At 38.1% G+C, this 20387-nt stretch overlaps 2 protein-coding genes across 5 annotated transcripts; both read right to left on the bottom strand.

The window, feature by feature from the left end:
- Nucleotides 1–243: 243 nt before the first annotated feature.
- On the bottom strand, nt 244–5636 carry LOC131021732 (ubiquitin carboxyl-terminal hydrolase 23-like). 4 transcript variants are annotated; one of them, XM_057951009.1, is made up of 10 exons: nt 5107–5636; nt 4139–4253; nt 3895–4005; nt 3564–3736; nt 3157–3483; nt 2710–2835; nt 1883–2587; nt 1055–1745; nt 879–975; nt 244–745 (listed from the first exon to the last, which is right to left on the bottom strand). In XM_057951009.1, the coding sequence occupies exons 1-10, from the start codon at nt 5380–5382 to the stop codon at nt 586–588; spliced, it is 2781 nt and encodes a 926-aa protein (XP_057806992.1). In that variant the 5' UTR covers nt 5383–5636; the 3' UTR covers nt 244–585. The 4 variants fall into 4 exon arrangements, with proteins under 4 accessions (XP_057806992.1, XP_057806994.1, XP_057806995.1 ...); XM_057951011.1 differs by having other exon boundaries at nt 1067–1745; XM_057951012.1 differs by having other exon boundaries at nt 1904–2587.
- Nucleotides 5637–16628: 10992 nt separating this feature from the next.
- LOC131023448 (UDP-glycosyltransferase 13-like) lies at nt 16629–17201 on the bottom strand. Its single transcript, XM_057952989.1, has one exon. The coding sequence runs from the start codon at nt 17199–17201 to the stop codon at nt 16629–16631; it is 573 nt and encodes a 190-aa protein (XP_057808972.1).
- Between the last annotated feature and the right edge of the window lie 3186 nt (nt 17202–20387).

Raw genomic sequence — 20387 nt, 5'->3', positions numbered from 1 at the left:
GGACATAATTGTAAAAATTGAAAAGATAACAATTTAATTCGCCACACTTCAAAAGTGACGTTAAAATTATAAATTTGAACTAATTCGTGATTTTATTTGTCGAAACCCCTAAATTTAATTAGGTAAAAATTGCAATTTACAATTTTCACAGTTTTCATGTTCCAAACTAAATCCAAGATGGATTTCTCTTTAGCTACAACTGTGTTTTCTTTTGCAATCTACAAAATTTAGAAGTCATTAAAATTTATGCAATTGTAACTTTGTATAAGTAAATGGACAGCTTGAAGATGTCACTTAAACATGTTATTAAGCTAATACAATTTCGCTCTCACCCTATACCCTCTTTCAGCTTCTTCTCAAAATGAAGCTGAAAGCAGGAAATAAATACACCACCCACAGTAAATCCATAATTATGAACAGAAACACAAGGAAAAATTACAGAATTCTGGTCTTCCAAAGCCTTGTGACACCATCTCAACAGCCAAAATTGCAGTAACCGCGTTACGAGTAGACAGAAAATGTAAGCTTCTCTCCCATGGAATGTTTAGACACCCCCCAAATGCTCCACCACCACCATAATCATCATCATATCCTAAATGGCTGGTTCCCATCTCTGGATCTGTCGAGCTTTGCTCTCTTTGTTTTCGATCTTTTGTTTGCAATTTCTTGGAATAAGTTTGGTCCATCGAAGCTAACAACAGGGACCCTTACCTTCTTCCTCTTTCCTCTGTCGTACTCCTCATCCCTGTCAGCAAGAGATGTCACAACCATTACATATGTTTGTCCTATCTATAAGGAAAAGTATTGTATTTCAAAATGATCTGAAGATTGTTCTTTCATTCACAAAAACTATTTCAAGTAATTATGAGATGACTTACCACTCATCCCCAATATAACCGATTTGGGCAGCAGCTCCTGATGCTCTTGTCTTATATTTAGTAGATAGTGAAACACCAATGTCATCCCAACGACCAACTGCAATCAGACGCGTAGATTTAAGAAAAGAAACGAAAATAAGTAGGAATTATTATTAGTTGGTAAACATCACAAACACCGTGTTCTTTACCGGTTGTCTCTTCTAAGCCCCTGGTAAGCATGTTCATGACATCATTTTGCCTCAACTCTCTTTGGTGCTCTGCAGACATCCCCGCTCCTTGAGCAGTCGATTGCCTTATGTCAGGTTGCTTTTCAGCAGAAACTGTGGAGCCATCGAGAAGAATCCTCTTTCTAAAGTCCTTATCAATAGCATCACCTGATATGCTACTACTATCACCATCTGAAACAAATTTGGCTTTCTTTTCCCGAGAGCAAGTAGATTCGTCAACAACAGCTTGAGGAAATGATTCTTTAGATGCCGATTGTCCTAGCTTTGATGGTAACCCATTCTCACTTAACATATCCTTCGTATCGGGAGACTTCTTAAGCATAGAACTTTGCTTTCTCATCAGTTTCTGCTTGTGCTTTTTCTTTCGTAAGCAGAGGCCCCCACCTAATATAAGGTTAGAGCTGAGTGATGTGGTGACTGCCTGATACTTCAAGAGCTTCCTTTTTACTTTAAGGTCTTGCCTTTTCTTCTTAGTTATCCCAAGTCTGAGAGGCTCTTTCGACTGCACATTGATTCTTCGCCCATTTTCAACAGTTACCTCAGTATTTGGACCGACAGCCTTCTTTGGTGCCTGCTCGTCTCGAATGCTTTTCCCTAGTTCACCAATTGCTCCCGTTGGCATTCTGCTTCCGCTAGCATTCTGAATGGATGAAAAGAAACAATGATAAGTATTATCCACCTTTATACCAAAAGAATGAGAGAAAGCAAAAACACAAAAAGGAACAATGTAACAATAATGCCATTAGCCTAACAGATTATATTAATATAGTAAAATACCATTTCAGAAATGGGGCCAACCATTTTGCATTGGTCTGGAGATAATCTGCTGAGCACAGCAATGTCAGGAGCCTTCTCAGCTGATTCACAAGGTTTGTCCTCATCACTATCCTTGCAGCCCGATGGCATGGCAATAGAGCTACTTGTTTCTTTCTTATACATTGAAACTTGAGGCCTACTGTCGGACAATAAAACTGTGTTTGTACTCTGCTCTTCTACAACACCCGACGTGTTGTGGCAGGTATCTGTTGCGACATGACCTCCATTTGAAGCACCGCCAGAGCCATTAACGCTTGAATTTAATTCCATCGAAGAATATTCCTTCAGTGGAGCCTTTGTCGGTGGCACCATCGATTCACACTTGGCATTTCTTCCAAGGTCCAAATTCTCAGCTGTCAATTTGCCATTAATGTTTGAGGACATATTTTCCGAAGGAGCCTCATTTGGTAGAGCAGTCACCGGTGCAGCCCTCCCGGATAAAGCTGCAGCGCCATTTAACTTTCTCTTATCTGAACCGTTTTGGATTTTCTCTTTCAATTCCAAGTTCAATTTTGAATATGCAGCATTTCCGATGGCATTCATCACCATGTTATCTTTCTGAAGGGCATTAACATGATTCTTCGAGCCAACGTTTTTTCTATCACGAACATAGAACAACATATAGGCCTTCTGTTCCAGAACTTTCCTCTCATTAACTTGGACAACCTATTAAATGCCAAAATGACGGTAACCGTGAAATAAATTGAAAATAGAAATGAAAGAGGTTTGTATTTGAACCATATTACAGCAGACAAAAGCACATCAAGATAACAGTTATTTTCTCATACCTGATTGTCATCAAGGGAATACCACATGCCACTCGATGTGCGAACAAAACAGTAATAATGGCCGGAATGAGTGCTCCAACCATAATGAACAAGAACTCCATAGAGAGTGTATTTCAGATCCCCATCCTAAAAAAGAGAAATATCATATACAAGATAATAGTGATAATAACTTTGAACAAGTAAGAATGCAGGTATCCAAAGAACTATTTTTTAAAAAAAAGAGTTTGCTGGTCCTTGTATACAAAGCTTGTGACAAAAAATATGATGAAAATAAAAACATTGAAACAATTTACAAGAGAACAAGCACAATGAGGACAAGGACACGCCCAAACAAGAGGATGAGCAAAAGGAGCAAAAGAAGAATACAAGTAGGAGCTCTAGAAGAATAAAAGGTGAGATATCTCAAATTGGCCACGAACGTGAGAAAAAAACAAGAGTAGAACTTACATAGGGGCCAGTGACAAAAGGTTTCAAGTCCAAGGTAGGTTCAAAAGCAACTCTTTTATCAACTTTTTGGCCAGGAGAATGCGAACTGAAACGCTTCAGGTGAACAGCGAGTACTTGAGGTGCCTTGTGTACTGTTAGCTGCTTCGAAGCCTTTACTTTCTGTTTACATTGATCACACTGATATTCCCTGGCACCTCCATCTAACTGCTCTTTGGCGGTGAAATGAGCAAGTGCCTTGTACAATGAGTCTGCTTTCTGTATTTCTAGACTTAGATCCAAGAATGGATCAAATTTGTTAGAGCAGTACGAGCACTGCATGCATTTCACCTAGGGAACGACAAAATATAATTAGCACAACAAAGAGAAAACAGAAACACTAACAGCCTCAAATTCAATAACAAAAGCACCTGACTTCGCAATCGACCACCAAATATCTTGTGGACCAAGCTTTTCTCGTAAGCACTAGGAGATTCACTTGGCACTCCACATGGTAAGCAGCACTTATGCATTGATTCGAGCAGATTCACCATAAACTCATGAGCATCTTCTTGCCTGGCATTGCGAAAGCTCCGAGATATGCCTAATATTTTTATTAAGGACTCCAACGTAAAGAGTAAGAGACCAACGATGTGTATGATTACATGACGCTAAGAGACTTTTAATGACTACCTACACGTGAAATACTTCGAGAACTGAGCACAAATGCAAAAGCACATCTCTTTCATTATCATAGGATACATCTCAAGTTCGACACAAGATCCTTAGGCTCTAGAATCCTCCCGCTTGACTGCAGAGCTCGACTGACATGTTTCTGGATGGCACATAATGCACAAAACCCGGCAGTACGACCTTCATAAATTATAGGTCGTCAGAGTAAACACATGCTGAAAAATGTATGTCACGAAATATCTGCCCAATCCTTTCTTAAAATTAGATAAGAAACCAATGAGATAGATAAACTGATAAAATGAGGAAAACTCACAAGAATTTTGATGCTTTCCACTTTGAAGATAGGCAGCTAATGGTGCAGTATATGTCAGGCATTGCAGTACCGAATTAAGGAAACAAGTGTTTCCAAGGTTACGCAAACCTGCACCCTGAAATACAAGTTTGAGCCTTTGTACATGCTATGTGACTCCTCAAAACATAATTCAAAACCGTAGACTCACACAATAAAATATCATTTCAAATATTTGTGAAAAACAATACTCCAAACATAACAGTTGGCTCATCCATAGATGTCATTGGATGGAAATTCAAATTGAACCTGCCAAGAAGGGGAAATGGAACCACCAAGGCGCGTTCTCTTTGGTTGAGCATTTATCATAATAAAATGAGGGATAAAAAAAGATGGAAATATTTTATCACATTTTAATGGACCCTACCTTTTATATCCCATGTTCACTATGGTGAAAAAACAAGGGAAAATAATATCACATCAATACACCATGATATGTTATCATGAATTGGACGGAATATATATGTTTTCCACCCTTTTCCATCAAAGGGATCACTCCCCAAGTATACAAGTGAAAGTGGGTAGATGAAGCACGGAATGATACGAAACTTATCGTAAAATAAAACAAGAAAACGGGAGCCCATGACATAGGTGCATTTCAAGGGACGACATTCTCCTACTTCCCAACAAATTGAAGCCAGTAGGAGCATTACTATGCATGACTGCTAGTCTGCTACTTTACTAAGCAAGTTCTAGTGCATTTCTTCTATCTCATCCGATAACACCAAATTACTGGAAAACAATTGTTCTAAAAATATCAAAATATATAATCCAAAAAAACAGAGAGAAAATCTAACAAGTAACAAACAATCTTCCATCATTAACATTCAAATAAATCTAGAAAATAACAGTAAAAAACAATAAAATAAACCCCGTCTAGAGGAACAACAAGTAAATTCAACCATATGAGTGTAAATATTCCGAGCACTCACAATTCTGCGAAATGTAATCTCGAAGCTGAGCTCAGGATCCATCCCGACATCAGAATGCTCCAATGATTTTTCGTTTTTAGGGGCGAAACCGGAAGCCTTGACCGAGTTCAGCTTCACCAGCTTAAACCCATTGCTGCTCTCGTTTACAAAACCATTGAAATGCTTCTGAGCTTGATGGAACTCAATCCTCCTATGGAACAACGCCACCGAATCGAACTCCGGTTCAGTCCTGCCCACCCCATTCGAACTGATCATCGTCGTCGCCGTTTCCGCCATATATAAATCGAGCTCCAAACACCTCTCTTGCACCTCAAAAACACATAAATTCTCTAAAAAGAAGTTTGTGGATTTCGATATAGATTTTGCAGCACAATCTCACGCACAAATAAAAGATGAAAGCGTGAATGAATCAAGAAATTAAGCTTTCGATAATGTCGGCGACGAGTGAGCGATTAAACCTTACATTGGCAGTGTATGTTAGCGGCGGAGATTAAGCGCACGTTTGATTGGATCGCGCTGAGGTGTATGTTATGAATGCCTAGGGTTTACATTACATATATACTAGTAACTTCTTTTTTCTTTTCTCTAAACTCTAATTTGATTAGGAATTTACATGGCATTTGTTTGTTTTTTACTACTCTATAAATAGAGGCATAATATAATAAGGTATAAATTTATAATTTAAGGCATGAATCACATTTTATATATCTTATCTAATTTGTATAATAATTACAAAATACTATAAAATTATATTCCCTCAATGTCCTGTTTTCCTTTTTGGATTGTCCCAAACGAAATGTCATGTTTCCTTTTTTGGCAATACACTCTCTCTCTATACTTAATATTTAAATAATTTCCACCAACCCACTTTATCTGCTTTATACACATTTCTTAATCTCCGTGCCGAAAAGAAATAGGACATTTCGTTTGGGACGGAGGGAGTATTACTTCTCCTTAAATATAAAATTATAATATTATGTTTCTATGTGTGTGTAAATATAAAATTATAGTAATACTATGTTTCTATGTGTGTATATTGGCCAAACATAAAGTGGTGGAACTTGTGGACATCTTTACAAATTAAATCACGTAGCGTCCTTTGATGTCAAATAATTTATTGTTTGAAGACATATTCATCTTTTAATGTATATATATATATAGGGGAGGGCTACGGTAAAAACATTTCTTAAAATATAAATATAAACGTTTTTATATATATATATATATATATATATATATATATATATATTCGGATTGTTGACTAAGTTTGATTTCAAGGCTTATTCACTCCGGCTTAACCACTACGGTTATTTCAAGTACTTCACAAGCAATAAGTTCGACTGTTATTGATGAGCTTGCAGCTGGAGTCACCTTGACAAGCATAAAAGACCTTTGTGAGAATTCAGAGGTACAATTAAAGACATACAATATCTCAAAATTGAATATTTTATATGTGTTATATGCACAGGGTGGAAGCTTCTGGATAGGTGGTATTGTAGTTAACATTGACGAATAAAGGGGTTGGTTTTATATATCTTGCAAAAAGTGCTTTAGAAAACTTGAGAAAGTAGAGAAGCAATTTTATTGCAAGTATTGCAGCAACTTTAGCGAGCCTGGAGAAATGAAGTATAAGTTGATAATAAATGTTGCACACGACTCTAGTAGTTCACCTTTTGTATTATGGGATAGGGAGAGTAAGCAAGTGATAGGAACTTAGGAAAATCAGCCGCAGAAGTTAATGTTGACGGAACAGAGGTACATTTTTTATTTTATTTTTACTTCACAAACCAATACAAGTAATATTCTACGTAAACACATGTTAAGATGTATTAATGTGTGCATTTTCTTTTTTATCTTAAAAGAGTTTGCTGTTCCAAAAGAGATTCAACATGTCCTACTTCAACAAAAATTTATGTTGAAGATTAAGGTTCCTTTTGGGGAAGGTTGGGCATTTAATAAGGCATATAGTGTCTCATCTCTAGCAACGGATCCTAAAATTATTGCTACGCACTCTACCAACTTCTCGGACAGCTAACAATCTGATTCATTTCCTATATTGGAGAGTTCGAATGAGGTTATGGATAGAGTTGGAGAAGAGACTCCTATTGCTACGCAATCAAAGCTTGAAGATGAGATTGAGTGGATTGATGATGGATCCATTAAAAGAAGTCTAATAGACCAATTTTCTTGCACCAAGCCAACAAAAAGAGCCAAAGTTTTTATCAAGCAGGAGAAGGAATAGGTGTTGCAAGATTTGGTGATTTATTTTTTGTCTTGGACTATAACTTATTTGGAGATTGGGACAAATTTCCTAAGTTCTATTATGTACTCCTTCCTAAAGTCAGATTTTTGTAGGTTTTTTCAATTATTGGCTTTTTAGATGATAAATTAACTGTATAATAGTATCAAATCAAAATTCAGAATATGAGAATACATAAATACTTACCGAACTTCATATTAATTAGTATATTTACTTTGTCAAACTTCTTTAAGATCTTTAACAAAATCAAGAATGTCAAGTTCCTGAAACAAGACAACATGTATTTTAGTAAAAAATATATAAAGAGTAGAAACAAACTTAAGATAATATCAAGAGCTGATCATACCTATAAGTATTCTGATATCCTAATATTATATCTCAATGAAAGCTCCCATATTTCATATAAAATTTGGAATTTATGGCTACTCAGCTCCAAGTTTATCTACGTCGTCAGCTGAGTTTTCCACTAATTTCATCTACTGCCAAATAGAACAAACCATTAATGTCAATCTATCTATAGAAAAACAGGAAATGTGACCAAACTCTCCAGGGCCATCCTCAGCTTGGAAATAATCAACACATTTCAGTGTCTGCACTTAGTGTAATGAATCAAATATTAATTTGAGACGATGACAAAAATAGATAATAAAGACACAAAAGCATTAAATTTAGAAACTATTGCAAACACCACTAAGATGAGGATTCTGTAGAAACTATTGCAAACACCATCAAGATGAGGAAGATAACCAAGTCTACTACTCTTGGAAAGCAGTGCAGAAAGTTTCAATCAAGCGAGGGTAAGTTCTTAGAACTTTTTAAAAACTTCTCAAATTTTGCATACTAAAAACTTAAAATAATAAAAATGTGTGTTTCTAAATCTTAGATTCATAGCTATTCTTTACTACACATGATCACAAAAATATCTATGGTTATTAACTTTATAATATTTGTTTCTGCATTAGGCTTTACCCTTAAAACATAGATAATACCTTCTACTTCATAAATGTCGATGATCAATTTCTTACTTTAGGTTTTATATAATACGAAAAAATCGAATAAACTAGAGATTCTTACCATAAGTCTGCATTAACTTAGAGAAATGGCCTGCTTTCCGAAAAAACCCAATCGTACATTTTAGAGATTCGGATTAGACTATCGGAAAAACGTAAATAATGTTATTGTTTGTTGACCGAACGAAAAGGGAACGATGAGGGAACTAAACGGAAAAATTGGTTTCGTCGAGGGGATCGGTGATTTAACTAGAGATTTACATTAAGGATTCTAGCGGCGGGATGTCGATGACCACAAAAGAATCAAAACCCTATTATTCTCACCGTTTTTTGGAGTGGACATTTGTGTTCTTACTACTTTTTTTCGATAACAACAAATAGGGGTGTAAATGAGCCGAGTCGAGTCGAGTATTGCTATGCTCAAACTCGAACTCGGCTATTTTCATGAAGCTCGAGCTCGACTCGGTCGAGCTTGAATTTTTTGAGCTCGGGCTCGACTCGATGTCATAATCGTGAGCTTGAGCTCGACTCGGTTAAGCTTGATTGTGGATTCCTACTCGAGTTTGAGCTCGAGCTCGAGCTAGTTTAAGCTCGTTGAGCTCGAACTCGTTTAAACTCGGTTAGCTCGAGCTCGTTTAAGCTCGCCTCATACATTTTTTAACAAATTGAATAACATTACAAATCAACGCAAATTCGAGTCCTAAAGATAATACTCCCTACGTCCCCAAAATAAGTTCCTCTTTAGGGACGGCACGGGTTTTAAGGAAAAGTGGTAAAATATATTAATAATGGAGAAAAATATGTTATAATTAGTATTGAGAGTGGTGAAAATGTGAAAAAGTGTTATAATTAGTATTGGGAGTGGTGAAAAAGTGAAAAGTAAGAATAAATAAAGTATTATTAGTGGTGGGGTAGTTGTCCAAAAATGGAAAGAAAGAAATAGGAACTTATTTGGGGGACGTCCCAAAAAAGAAAAAGAGGAACTTATTTCAAGGACGGATGGAGTATCTTATAACTTCTAACACAGTTTACAATGAAACAAATCGACATAAATTATCATGAAACAAGATCATAATTATCAGTTGTAAGTTTACAAAATATGAGGTGGATGTCAAATAATACAATGCAAATTCAAGATATATTGTCACGAAATATCATGAAACAAATCGACAGAAAAAAGACTAAATGAATAGCTGACCTCATTCAAAGTTCAAACTATAGGCAATTTCCAAGAAATTACAGTGTAATACCCTGTTTCCTCGAGCTAAGTTTAGAATAATTTTGAACTTAGATTTAAGATGATTCACGCCGGATAAAGAAAAAGAATTTATTTTAATTCCAACAAAAATGATTTACAAAAATATTTGTAAATTTAGTTATTAAATTTATATGCATTGCATATTTATTTAATTTAGCATTCAAGCATTTTCACGACCTTTTAATTAGCAAACCCTGAAGAATTTCTACAGTTTCGACAATTTTATCCTGAGGGATTTTATATGTCAAATCCTCACTCAACTCACTTACACTCATCTCTCCCATCAGCCACCCTACCTTGCTGCAGCCACCCTACCAGCCCCAATTTCAGTTTTAGGCCATACCTAAAGGCAGGCTGTCTTGTCTCCCAACACTCCACTCTAACTTAAAGAAATATCCCAAGTAAAACTCATCCTCATTCTTGCTGGAACGATTCTGACCCATTGAACACTAGAGTAATCAGCCAAGTCAAGCAGAACCAGCAACACAGCCAATCCAATCCTTAAGGTTTCATTTTTAAACCTCTTGTATTGTTATTACCATCAAAGTATGTGCTTACCCTTCGCAGCACCCAAATCATTTCAGATTTTCGACAGCAAGCCCTTCCAAATTTTCAGCAACATAAAACCCATGAGATCCTGTTAAAGGTTATACCTTTAACTCATTTGCATAAATTTTCGCAAGAATTGTGATGATACACGACTTTATTCATATGCATATATATATTTGTGTATATATTTACATTCAGAACATGACTGTTGTTTTAAAAGAAGAAAGGATAAAAGATGGACTCTTGAGTTTTGATTGTTGCTGTCGATCTGAGTGTTTGGAACGTTTGAGTCGGGGAGGGCAGAGAGAGAGTCGACGGCGGTGGCGCCTATCAAGGCTGCTCGCCGGAAGTTCCAGAGAGAGAGACGGGATGAGTTTTGTTGAAGGCGGGTCTGGGGAACGGCGGCGGCCTTCATGGTTGCTCGCCGGTCTGATTCAATGAGAGAGAGTTGAGCGAGAGAGAGTGGTGGTGGTGGTGGCGGTGGTTGAGTCTTCACAGAGGGAGGCCAGGGCGCGGCGGCCCTGCCGCTGTCGTCCGGCCACGGACGGAGTGAGTTGTGGGTGTCGATTTTGAGAGAGAGCCGAGGGAGAATCGACGGCAGCTTGCTTCACCTGCTGCTGTCGGCCGGAGATCTGAGGGAGAGGCGGCGAGGCAAGGGCTTTGTCGCCGCTCTGAGCCGGGTTTGGGTAGAAATGAAGGCGGCGTCCTTCATCGACTGGAGGCGCGTTCGTCGGAGACCGATAGAGAGGGAGGTGGAGCCTGTCGCCGCTCGCTCCGGTGAGCACCGCGGCGGTCGGAATTTTGATGGTGAAGGCGATTTTGGTGAGAATGGGAGAGAGAGTCGAGCAGTTGAGAGGGAGAGGGGCGAACAGTTGAGAAAGAGAGGCGAGCAGTCGTGAGGGAAGGGGAGAGACTGAAGAAGGCGTGGCTGATGGGGGGGTGTTGGGCTTGAGAGTTGGGTTTGAGTTTTGGGCCGAGTCAGTGGGCCGATTTTTCTTTTATCAGCTGGGCCTCTGATTATTTTAAATCATGGGCTGCCTAAGTATTTATTTAATTGGATTGGTGCAGATTTTATTTAAAGGAGCTGCACTATTTTAATTAATTAGACTTATTAAGTTTGATTAATTATTTTAATTTGCATGATAATATTAAATTATTATTATGTGCATATTATAAGTGATTACTTATTATATGCTAAGCATGACATGAAATTGCATTTATTTTGCAATAAGAATATTTATGATTTAATTGGTTTTATTTATAATTCCAATTATTAAAGAAAGACGAGTAAGAATATTGTTGGTGTTCTTAACTCAAGATAATTGTTTTCAATTATTTATTCATTAAATTTTGAAAACCCGGCTAAGTGAATCATAGAATATTAAGCACTTCACCGTGACTTGAGTTTAGATTTAAGAGACCTATTAAGAATAGATTTCTTGTAGGCTTTAAGCATCAGGAGGATTAGCACTGCTATTCCGATTCAGAGATAAGATATAAACGACAGGCATTGCCTAATCAGGTGGGCTTATTTTCCAAATGTATGATTGAGCTAATGAGCTTAAATGTTTCATGAAATACAAACTGTTTATCCAATAAATATTTTTGTGCACTCTACCATGTTTAAGGCTCGCGCAGTTAATCAATTGAGGTTCTCTTATGACCTAATACGTTGTTTGAGAATTGTGTACACTTGTTAGTTGACTCGGTGGGTTGATCTCCATCGGGCTCTAACCAGAGGCGTTATAAGGGTGCTCGGCTGGATGTGTTCCGGAGCATGAGAAACATGAGGCCTGCCTGGGTAGCATCCCGAGGTCAAAGTAAACTTGGCTGGGTTACGCCCTCAGTCCAAGCCAGCGGGAGACAGAGATCCGTTGGTGGCTAAAAGGTCCGGGATCACAGCGAGTAACAGAATAGAGTGTGACAACTGCGCGCAATCAAAGATATATATATATATATATATATATATATATATATATATATATATATATATATATAGGGGAGAGTTCAATGGAGACCACTCCCCTATATAGAGAATGAAGACCAAATCTGGTTCCTTGATCTAACTTAATCTAATGGTGGTAATTTAATTGATTAAATTTATTAATTTTAATTTATTTTATAATCAAAAGGTTAAGCATGTCATTTTCTATTTAACCCTAATCTCACTCACTCTCTCTCATTCACGCTCTCTCTCTATCTCTCTCTCTCAATCACTCTCCCCCCCCTCCCGCCGCCTCCCCCAATCCCCTGTTGCTCCGCCGCCTCCCCATCTCTGCTGCTCCGCCGCTTCTGCTCCGCTGCCATCCCCTCCATTCTCCCTTCCACCGCCTTCCTCCCCTATCGCCTCCATCTCCTCCTCCTTCTGCTGCTCCGTCGGCGTCGCAGGCGGAGGATTCTCGAGGCTGTGCTGCCCCGGCGTCGTCAGGGTGAAGCCGATGAAGACGACAATGGTAGAATGCTCGTGGTGGCGACCGCCGTGCCGCGCCGTCGCCGGATTTGCAGATCTGTATATCGTCAATGAAGTGTTCGTAGAAAATATCAATGAACATTCTGATGTTCGTTAATATATATGTTCGTAGAAAACCAATGAACATACTGATGTTCGTCGATATATTCGTAGAAAAACTAATGAACATACTGATATTCGTCGATATGTTCGTAGAAAAACCAATGAACATATTGATGTTCGTCGAAATGTTCGTAGGAAAACAATGAACATACTAATGTTCATCTATTATGTTCATTGACGGATTAGGTCCCAAAATGGAAAAAGATGAATTTTCGGGATTTGTTCAATGGGATCCCATATTTCAGTAGATTTGAGTGGACGTTTTTGCCCTTTCTGGATTAAATAAATGTAATTAATCATTATTTAATTACATGAAAAATCAAATCATGAAATAATCTGGATCATTGATTGGATTGAGATGAATGGCCTTGATTTGGTCTTCATTCTCTATATAAGAAATGGTCTCCATTGAATGCGACCCTATATATATATATATATATGAAATGTTTTAACATGCATAGAAGTTATTTCTCTTTAAAACCTTCTATGTCATGTCAGTAAGATTGGATAAACTGCTCTTATAGATTGTGAAATGTTTTAAAGTTACAGCCCACTAAGTACATTAGTACTTAGCCCAAAAATATTTTCAAATGTTTTCAGGTTAATGGCGGGTGATGACGGGGCGGAGCTGAGGCTAGAGTTCAACTCTTTTATTTTGATTTCCGCTGCAAAACTAGCCAGTATCTGTCTTTTGTTCCTTAACTTAAGACCTATTATGTTGTGATTCTAAACAATATCTTTTGTTGAGCCTAGACTATTGACTCTCAAGTATTTCGATCAGTGAATGTTGGTTATCTGAAGCATGACACTAAACTTGTGATCCTGGAGTTATTATGTTTGTTGATTGATTCGTATCACTTGAATACCTGTCTTTCTTCATCCAAAGGGGCTAAGCCCGATTGTTATCCCTTTTATTCGGATTTAACAAGGATTTTCCCTTGTTCATTTAGATGATTAGTCGTACCCCAGTTATAGTTATTGTTTTAAGAATTGGGGTGTGACATACAGTTATAAAAATTCTTTACTGGAAATTACCAGTCGCGCCGGGGAAGGAGAGCAGTTGCGCTGAGCTGGGAAAAGGAGAGCAGTCGCGCCGGCCGCCGAGGAAGGAGAGCAGTCGCGCCGAGCTGGGAAAAGGGCAGTCGGTGGACCGTGGTGGTAGATGTTGTTGCTGTCGCGCCGGGCTGGGAAAAGGAGAGCTAAAGGCGGCGGCTCCGTGCTGCACTGCTGCTGCTGTTAGGCTCGCCGGAAACTCAAACGACAGAGAGAGATTGGGGTGGTCCGGTGGATGTGCGACAACGTGTGATTTCAAATTTTCAGAGGTGAGGGACCTTAGGGTTTGTGTAATTGCTAATTGTGTTACACATATATTTGGGCTTGTGAATTGTGATTTGGGACTTCTTGTGGGCTGAATTATAGTATTTATTTTGGGCCTATATATAATATTATGGGTAATTTTAGGGTGATTCTATACATAGCCTCCAATTAAAAATAATAATAACAAATAATTATAAATTTACTATTTAACCCTATGACTTATGGCCTAAAATTAAATACTATCTTAATATAATAAATTGTATTCTTTCACAATTTTCACACTCCAAATTTATCGACGTTAAACTATTTCGCACATCCTCTCCCAAAAGAAACATTTACAGAGCACAGCGTTGTTGTTCTTAATCATAAGAAGAAACGAACACACATTATCAAAAACGAAGGGCTACCTACCTGATATGGGCATGTATCACAATTATCTATCCTCAAAACAAAGGGCTACAGAAAGCTGGATGTACACAAGCGAATTGATCATGATGCTATATAACTCCTAGGGCTGTAAATGAACAGAGCTACTCGCAAGCTATTCGAGATTCGGCTCGAAAAAAGCTCGTTCAAAGCTCGATTCGATAATAAACGAGCCGAGCTCGAGCCCAATTTCGAGCTCGAAATTTTTATCGAGCCGAGCTCGAGCCTGACAGTGCTCGGCTCGTTGAGCTCGCGAACATGTTCGAATTCGATTGTTCGCGAACATGTTCGCGAGCCTGTTCACGAACCTTCAGTCGAGCCTTCAATCGAGTTAGTACACGAGCCTTAAACGAGTCGAACTCGAACTTGAACTCGAACTCGTGTAACATATTAATTAAGAAGATTTTCTTAAATTTATAACAAATTCGAGCTTGAACACCATATATACGAACATCTAACGAGCCGAGCTCGAGCTCAAGCTCGAATTCGATATTATCGAGCATCACCCGAGCCGAACTCGAATTGAGCCCGAGCTTAGTAAGTGGATGACGAGCCGAGCTCGATCATCAAGATAAAAGCTCGAATCGAGCTCGAGCCGAGCTCGAACACCCGAATATTTAAACGAGCCGAGCTCGAGCCTGCTAGTATTCGGCTCGACTCGGCTCATTTACAGCCCTAATAACTCCCAACCTATGCACAAATAGAATGTCGTTTAAGGCATGACAGAAATTCAGGCATTGCAATTGAGTTTGAATCTTTCATTAAGACTCAAATGAACCAACATAATACTTCATACTTGTCAACACACAGATATGCTTCAAATTGGGATCACTACATTCACCACATTTTTTAACATTTTACCATTAGCTTCATAATTCTCTTTCTCGGTGGATCTATTAGTTCAACGGTTTGGATGGGATGATCCTCGTTCCATGAGGGGCGGGGCAAGGATCTCCGCCAGGCCGTTGCCCACGATTCCGGTCACCCCTCATCTTCATCGACTTTTCTATTTTCAATCCCTTTGTACAATAAACTACTTCAATCCTCATGAAATAGATGTACAAGCACAAATCAGACTCTCAAGCACGAATCAAATTACACAAATTCTGAACATACAAATATGAAAACACAAATCAAATTACACACACGGTTCTACTATATTTCATAAAGATGGTTGAACTCAAATCAATAGTTCCTCCCTATTAAATTATATATTCTTTGAATTCCAACGTCCTCTGTTTCCATGGAATTCAAGGAATGCACGATTCTTTTGGGAGAGGTTTCGAGGTTGTTCAACATTTACGAATTGAAGTGTGAAAACTACAGAACAATAAAAATTAATTTGGGGCTATGATATTTAGTTTGGGGGCTATGGCCACAGGGTTAAACAGTAAATTCATAATTATTAATTATTTTATTTTAAATTAGGGGCTATACAGAGTAAAACGGGGGCTATGAATAGAATTGCCCGTAATTTTGTGGGTAAATATCACTTTATGTCCCATCGTTTGATCGAATTATCAATTATGTCCCAACTTTTTGATAATATCTAATTGGTACCCAATCTATCAACATTTTTTTAATTGTGCCCCGTACAAATTTTCCGGTGTTCGGTAATTGACGTGGAACGCTGGAGTTTGATTACGTGGACTTATTAATCCACTTGGAATTGCCAGGTCTGTATATTTTAATAAACAAACTTAGAAATTGAAAAACCTCACATGTCACCCCCTCCCCCACACACGTCACATTTCCTCCCCCTTCCCACCCTCGTCGCAGACCCTTTTCCGTCGACCTTTCCCCTATCCCCACCTCTGTCGAACCCCTCCCCTTTTCCGCCCCCACCTCCGTCAGACCCTTCTCCTTCCCTCACCCCCGCAGACCCTCTATTTTTCCCAACCAAAGTCGATCCCTAAATCTCCACCGGCGCTGAGCCCATCGGATATGCAGAGGCCGCAATCCTCAGAGAAGATAATCGACGATGGCTGCATTCTCATATGAGAGAAGCAACGGTGAATTCAAGTTTGAAATCAAGGTGGCTCACGATTGAGGGTAAGTGTGTAATGCAGGGATTGGTCGAAGCCGTTAAAATTGGTCGAAATTGATAGAGGGCACAACTGAGGTAGGGATCTAGGGCTCAACAACAAAGGTGGCGATAGAACGCCTCTCGAGCGCCGCCGTGTTTGTTGTGATCGGGACGGCGAAGTAGTGGTTGAGGTCGAGCAACGGCGGAGGAATGCTCGAGACAGGGATGGAGCCTAAATTAGGGATTTTGAGGCGGTCGTTGTTGTGGGGGACTTTGAGGCGGTCGTTGTTGTGACGACCATGATGGAGAATAATCTGGGGGAGGTGGTGATGGGTGTGTAAATGGGGAGGGAGGCGAGGTGGAGGACTCGGATGAGGACAGGGTGATCGACGACAACGGCGGAGAGAGGCGGCGAGAGGGAAGAAAGCATAAGAGATGGATTGAGTTGGCGATGCGCTCCATTGGATGAAGAAAGGATCGTCGTTGGTGAGTTGGGATTTCTTGTGAGGGAGGAGATGGAGTTGGAGGCATTTGATGTGTGGAAATGTGGCGACGAAGTTAGAGAGGCAGTCGGATTCTGCCGCACTAACGGTAGGCTCGACGGTGATGATGGTGGTGATAGCGCCGCGGGAGTGGAGGTTAGCGGCGAAGCGGAAGAAGGGGATGAGTTGGCCCATTCTGACGTAGAGGTAGGAATATTAGAAACCCTAATGGAGGGGTAGGAAGAGAGAAGGAAGGGGATGGCGTGGATTATGTTAAGTTCTTTTTATTAAAACATAATAAACCTGGCAATTCCAAGTGGATTAATAAGTACACGTAATCAAACTCCGGCATTCCACGTCAATTCCCGAGCGCCGAAATTTTTTTACAGGATACAATTTAAAAAATGTCGATAGGTTGAGTCCCAATTAAATATTATCGAAAAGTTGGGACATAATCGATAATTCAGCCAAACGATGGGACATAAAGTGATATTTACCCAACATAAAATTATAATACTATGTTTCTATGTGTGTATATTGGCCAAACATAAAGTGGTGAATCGATTTTGAAGAAATTAATCGATATTGGCCAAATTAATATATTTTTTTATATATAATCTTTACTCTTATAAGGATATTTAATTTAATAAGCATAATGAATATTTTTTTAGTTACCAAACTGTACAAATTTCTAGAAAAATCAAAAATTCTAAAAAGGAAAGAATTTTAAAGAAAGAGAAAAAATAATTTAAAAATAGCAAGGAAAGAAGTAATTAAAAAATAGAGAAAGGTAGAGATATAATCACGTCAATTCAAAACACTAGGGACGTGTTCGATAGCCCTAGATAAAGCAAAATAGATAAATAATCATGTCTTATCTAAGCGTTTGATAGCAATATTGATTAACAAGAAGGCCCGCATTAAGCGAGAGGCCCGCTCTAATATCATTGTTCCACTAAGAAATTTAATATCTCCTCCTCCTGATATTATTTATCTAGGTATTATTTATCTAAGTTTTATTTATCACCCTTTATCTCAATTTTATATCAAACACAACCTTAGTGTTTGATATAAAATTGAGATAAAGGGTGATAAATAATACTGGGGGGATGAGATATTAAATTTCTAAGTGGAACAGTGATATAAGAGCGGGCCTCTCGCTTAATGCGGGTCTTCTTGTTAATCAATATTGCTATCAAACGCTTAGATAAGACATGATTATTTATCTATTTTGCTTTATCTAGGGCTATCAAACATGCCCACTGGTTAATTGGAGAGAAAATAGTGGGTAAAATAAAGAATACTATAAGAGAGAAAATTTAATGGTAAAAAATTAACATTAAACTTTTTATTATATTATACTCCTTCCGTTCTCTCAAATATCTTCCTATCTTTTTATTTTGATCTGTCCCCAGTTTTTTTTCTAATATACTTTTAAAAATAACTGCACTCATTCTTACTCTTACAATTTTTTTTGTGGGACTCAATTCTAATCATCAAATACACAATTAATTTTTATTAAAACTCGTGTCGTCCTGCGCTAAAAGATGTTTGATGGACGGATGGAATATATAAATGATATAATTTGCTAAAAAGATTTATTATTTAATCAAATTATAATTTATTTTCTCAATTATAAATAGAGAGTCAAATTTAAAATTTCACGCAAAGCCTACAATCTCTTAACCCATGAGGACGTCGACCAAACATAATTCAGAAACTGAAATAATGTAGTGGTCCAGTTTCTTAAGATCGTGAGATATATAAAAAAAATGCTTTTTTTTTAACTTTTACCCCGTACCGCCGTACGCACGAGGTGAAGTTTTTATCATTTTTCTTTTTAAATAAGTATTTACTAAAGTAAGGACAATTGTAAATAAAAGAGTTAAATGCATGTATATCACAAACTTTGATCGAAATTTAAATATAGCACAAACTTAAATTTTTTTAATTTAAATATGTAATTTTACTCTATGTTCAATTTTAGCGCTGATTTTTTGTTTTCTTCAAATTCGATCCTACATGTCATTAACGTGGCCTGCCAACACAAGCCTTAGTATTTTCCGGCCGACGAGCAAAACATTGTGTTTTGTTACAAGCTTTCTCTCTCTCTCACACACACACTAGATTCTTATCATACCGCAACCTCCCCAGCTCATTCACTTTCTTCTCCTCCCTCCATCAATTCTGCCGCCGCCGCCGCTACCTGACGGAATCACAACTTTAAAAAAAGAAATCCGAAGTTAGTGGATTCTCCTGTAAATCAGGACCATAGACGTATGAGAGTTTTCTGAACCATGTAAAACTAATTGCATACTTACTTTTAATGGACTTAGTAAAAATCAGTCACATAATATAATATGATCTATTGAAGCTTTCTTCTTCGATTGAATCCTGCTTGCTTTAACGCCCTTGAAAGGGTGCTCATGATAGATTCACCATTGACATATCCAAATGTGGCTTAACATAATAAATAGTTGTACTCTTTATATTGATTCTATAGTAGGTACATTAAAAGCATATAAAGAGCTACATCTATGCATTAAAAAAAAAACCATAATCTAGAAAAATAAACTAATTTGTATTATTATGTTGAAGATTTTTTTTTTTGGAGGCTGGGTTGAGTTATGAGTTGGGTTATGTAGATATTAAACTAAATATATCAATATATATAACAAAAATAATTGGGCTTGCAATGAGCTCCAACTCAACTGTTGACATATATCATAAAAAATTAAAAAATAACCACTAAAGACATGTACAATCAACGAGAGCTCAAACAGTACATAGTAAGTTATCCACTCATTTGTGCTTCTCTTAATGCTCGCTTAAAGCGAAAGTAAAAGTGATTGGCATTAATACCATTTCAAATATTATATCATCAATTTAATTTGATTAAATCAAATTAATTAAAAAAATACTCCCTCCGTCCCGTTAAAAGCGGCCACGTTCTTTTCGGCACGGAGATTAAGAAAATGAGTGTTATGTTTTAATTAAGTGTGGTCCACCAAAATTAAAAAATTAATGAAGTGTACTGTAGTCCACAGTCTTCTTCTCACTGCATTTGAGCCATTTTTTGACTGCCGGCGCCGGCGATGGCAACGCCGGCGATCGTCCCTCGCCCCTCTATCAAATCGCAAATTCAGACCAAAAATCAAAAACCAAAAATCATGTTGCAGAAACTGCTCCCTGTGAAAGAACACCAAAATCTGGATAGCATTCAATCCAATTTTCACCTTCCTCGATCTCTCTCTCTCTCTCAAACCAACCTTCTCTCTCGTCAAAATCGGCGATGCAGCCGTCAAGAAAGGGCGAGTCGGCGCCACCGTGAATCGACGCCGCCATTAAACCCCCAAATAGCCGCCTGAAAGCCCTAGCCCC

The sequence above is a fragment of the Salvia miltiorrhiza genome, chromosome 4 (genome assembly GCF_028751815.1).
Source record: "Salvia miltiorrhiza cultivar Shanhuang (shh) chromosome 4, IMPLAD_Smil_shh, whole genome shotgun sequence".
Taxonomy (NCBI): Eukaryota; Viridiplantae; Streptophyta; class Magnoliopsida; order Lamiales; family Lamiaceae; genus Salvia; species Salvia miltiorrhiza.
Note: the sequence above shows the minus strand (reverse complement) of the source record. Positions and strands in the feature narration are given on the sequence as shown.